Source organism: Anarrhichthys ocellatus, unplaced genomic scaffold, assembly GCF_004355925.1.
Source record: "Anarrhichthys ocellatus isolate YVR2014 unplaced genomic scaffold, GSC_Weel_1.0 scaffold4728, whole genome shotgun sequence".
NCBI lineage: Eukaryota > Metazoa > Chordata > Actinopteri > Perciformes > Anarhichadidae > Anarrhichthys > Anarrhichthys ocellatus.
The window spans coordinates 1-4,112 of record NW_022284702.1 but is presented as its reverse complement, the minus strand read 5'-3'; the positions used below and the strand labels follow the sequence as shown (position 1 = coordinate 4,112).

Genomic DNA, 4,112 nt, shown 5'->3' with positions numbered 1-4,112 from the left:
CCACCACAACACAACACAGACCACCACAGACCTACACAACACAGACCACCACAGACCAACAACACAGACCACCACAACACAGACCAACAGACCAAAACAACACAGCCCACCACAGACCAACAACACAGACCACCACAGACCAAAACAACACAGACCACCACAGACCAACAACACAGACCACCACAGACCAACAACACAGACCAACACAGACCAACAACACAGACCACCACAGACCACCACAGACCAACACAACACAGACCACCACAGACCAACACAACACAGACCACCACAGACCAACAACACAGACCACCACAACACAGACCTTCTGTGCAGAGACCGTCTGGTCCATGGAGGCATGTTCGTGGTGACACAGGATCCTGTTGAGGCTCAGCCCATCCAGGAAGAGCTCAACGGTGAGGGGTCCTCTCAGGTCAGAGGGCAGCTCCTACCACCCACCCACCCACCCCACACACACACACACACACACACACACAGAATGAACTGTGAAGAATCAAAAAGACAACGAGTGTAACCAGCAAAACACCGTAATGCAACGAAGAGGAGGGATTATAATGATGTGTAAACTCATATCCATGGATGACTTTATTGTCCTTCTACAATAAGTGTAAAGAAACAAGTCAACTATTAAATGTGTTATAGAGACACAGAGGTTGAACATCCTCCAAACTATTTGATTTGGCTGATACACATTTACTCACATGTAGATTTTTAAGACTTCCTGCTTCTAAAGCGTCTAGAGAGTAATTAAAATCAGACACGAGCTGGTTACAAAAATTCACTACGGCGAGTATAAACCAAGCTTCACTAATGGAGCAGCTGACTACTACTTCACAGTTCATGCATTCATGTGTTCATTAAAAGGCATCCGTGTTGTTCTACCGTGACTCGCATGTCCACACAGCGGTTCAGCAACACCTCCCTCAGCAAGGCCACCGCATCCCGCTGCCACCTCCCCCCGACCTCAGGAGACACAGAGGAGATCATCACCGATTACAAGAAATACCAAAACCACCCACGCACACACGCACTTACAGGGTTGATGCTGTGCAGCTGGCAGGGCATACAGAGCTGAGGGACGTCGTCACACAGCAGCATCGGGTACACATGCACCACTGGGATGTTCTCCACTAGGCCGGAGTCCACATATTGTACCTGGACACGGACACGGACACGGACACACACACACACACACACGTTTTATTTCTGTACCTGCAAGGAAAGTCTATTAATTTGCCTATTTAATATTCCCTTTAAACATATTTACATGGTTGACTGGTGTTACTGCTAATGGAGGTTACTTAGTGCCAACAGAAGGTAAAGATATATTTGTTATAGATAGGGTTTCTTTCTTCATAAAGACTCTGGGAAGTGTGTTTTAGTCTTCCAGACCTTGACGTGTCCTCCCAGCACCTCCAGCAGCGTTCCTCGGTACCACAGCATGTCCGGTCCGATGACGGCACAGCCCTGCACAGACTTCCAGGTGTAGGGCTTCTGTCTGGGCAAAGTCTTCATGCTCTGCTGGATCCTGTCCCTGAGCTGCTCCAGCTGACCCTCTGACACAGAAACAAGACGTGATGGAGTCGAGATGAAAGACGTCACTGTGACACAGACACTTAAAACCCACCACGGGATGGAAGAGCACGTTTTCTTTAAACAAATCCCCTAAACTACACCGTTTATCTCAGCCAGAAGCTGGAAAAAACGTCGTAATTGTCAGATTTTCATCTTTCTGACGGTCCTTGAACACATCATGTGTTACAAAGGGTTCAGTCAGAAAAATAAACTGAAACAAAGCTTAAAAGTGTGATATTTCATTAAAAACATTTTATTCTACATGCCTCATTTAAAAAAAATCTGCCCCAAATAAACTATGAAGTCATGATTGATTCATCTGAGACCAACAGTCATGTGACAACAAATCAGAGAAACTGACTGAGCAGAGCGGTCGTAAGTAGAGGTCGTAAACATGTGAATATATATATGTAATATGTAACATGTAGAGCCCCCCCCCCCCCCCCAACACTGGTAACACTTGTGGACACTTAACCAAATGTTGGATTTATAGATTCCATTGTTTGTAAAATTAATTATCAAATAAATTCAACTTGCTTTTTATGAATTACGCCATTCTACCCGTTATTCTGCACTAAAGACATGTTTGAGTTCTCTCTTCTTGGGAATACTTAAACACTGTACTTTTTATACAAACTAAAGCTCCTCCTGTTCTATATCATTGTCCCCCCCCCCCCCGTGTAGAAAGAAGAAGTTGATCTCAGTGAAGGTCTGCTCTGATGTGAACCTTGGTTCTGTGTTCTGGTGTAAATGAGTCCGTCCTCTCCGACGGCAGAAACACTGATCTGGATGTGACCGAGACACGGCAGCTCTGGGGGGTCGTACGACCCGGTCTTCACCTGTTCTCTCACACACACACACACACACACACACACACACACACACACACACACACACACACACACACACACACACACACACAAATAGTAGATTGGGAAGTCTATCTTTTAATAGGTCAGTTATTCATGTAAACTTTTATATATTTCACAGTTTTTGTTGGAAACTTTACATTCTAAACAAATGTCCCTCAAATGCCGACATATTTTACAAGGCAAGTGTATTTATAAGCCCGTTCTAATATAAAGATATGATGAGATAAAGATATAAAAGGACTAAATATAAAAGAAACCCAAGGAAATATAAAAAGACGCATAAATCAAATATAAGATAAAGAGAGAAAGCACAGAATGAGACGGATAAATATTGTAGTGTAAAATATTAATAAAACTTCAAAGACTTTGTTTAATGAACAGCATAAACAGAGAAGTCTTCAGCTTTAATCTAAAAGAACTAAGAGTTGTAGTTTGTTCCTAACATGTGGTGCATAGACACTGAAGGCTGCTCCGCCATCTTTAGTCTAGACTGATGCAAGTAGTAAACTGTGTCTGAGAGGTCTGGACAGTTCGTAGCGTTTGATAAGATCACCTTCTCAGCAGACATAATGGTGCGGCGGGCTGGTTTTGGAGTGGAGACGACAGAGGAGAAAGGAGCGCCAGAAGGAGCGGCGGGAGTTTGTTTTTCGTCACCATCAGAACCGTCAGTCTGCATCTCGCTCACTGGAGACTGTGCATCAGCTTCTTTGGATTTTTGAATGGCAGCATCTCTGCAAGAGGAACGAAAGAAACAAACAGTAAGAACCTGATCGGGCAGAGTGTGTTTCAGCCAGCCTTCATGTGTTAAAGCTGCATTCTCTCTAGTGTCCACCAGGGGGCGACTCCTCTGGTTGTATAGAAGTCTATGATTTATTACCTCAGTAAACATTGTAAACATGAGTTTATGGTCAATCTCTAGTTTTACGTTTGTAGGGTACCTGAGATTTCTAGTAAGTTGTTTTCATTAATTTAAACAAATCTGTTAAATATTGGTAGCGTACAGTTCATGGTTTATGTTAAGGTACTGTTTCACTCTTGCAACAGATGTTATAAACAGAATATCAGACGTTGAATATCGGCACAAAGTAGTGGCTGTCAAAGAATAGTGAAGAGTTATAAAATGTTTACAAAAGAGTCTGACTGAAGATTATAATAACAGACAAACGTAGATACAACATCCAAGGAATTTAGATTTATTCTCTCTATTTAATTTATCCAAAGCTTCTGATGTGTTGTGACCAGAAGAGAAGATAAACGAAAGGTCGCTGATGCTTTTTAAGACCTATAAATCCTAATAATCACACACACGCACACCTGGGTTTTCTCTCTCTGAGGGCGAGGCCCTCACTGGCCAGAAAGTCTGCGATGCTGATGGACTGTCCCATCTTGTTGGAGCAGAACAGAGTGACGGGTACCGGACCCTCGTCTGTCAGCTCCTGGACAACAAGAGAGGAGAGTACAATATACACATATATACACACACACACACACATATATATATACACACACACACACATATACACACACACATACATACATATATACACACATACATACATATACACACACATACACACATACATACATATACACACACACACATACATACATACACACACACACGTATATATATACACACATACACAC

The 4,112-nt window shown here is 42.9% G+C and overlaps 1 protein-coding gene across 1 annotated transcript; it reads right to left on the bottom strand.

Moving 5' to 3' along the window:
• Nucleotides 1–322: 322 nt before the first annotated feature.
• Nucleotides 323–3,901, bottom strand: LOC116379617 (RING finger protein 17-like; the record flags this gene model as incomplete). The annotated part of the gene is made up of 7 exons (XM_031841579.1): nucleotides 323–445; nucleotides 901–981; nucleotides 1,054–1,173; nucleotides 1,411–1,574; nucleotides 2,321–2,432; nucleotides 3,019–3,196; nucleotides 3,780–3,901. Coding segments are annotated over 7 exons (900 nt in total), but the record flags the coding sequence as incomplete, so codon positions are not given.
• Nucleotides 3,902–4,112: the final 211 nt, after the last annotated feature.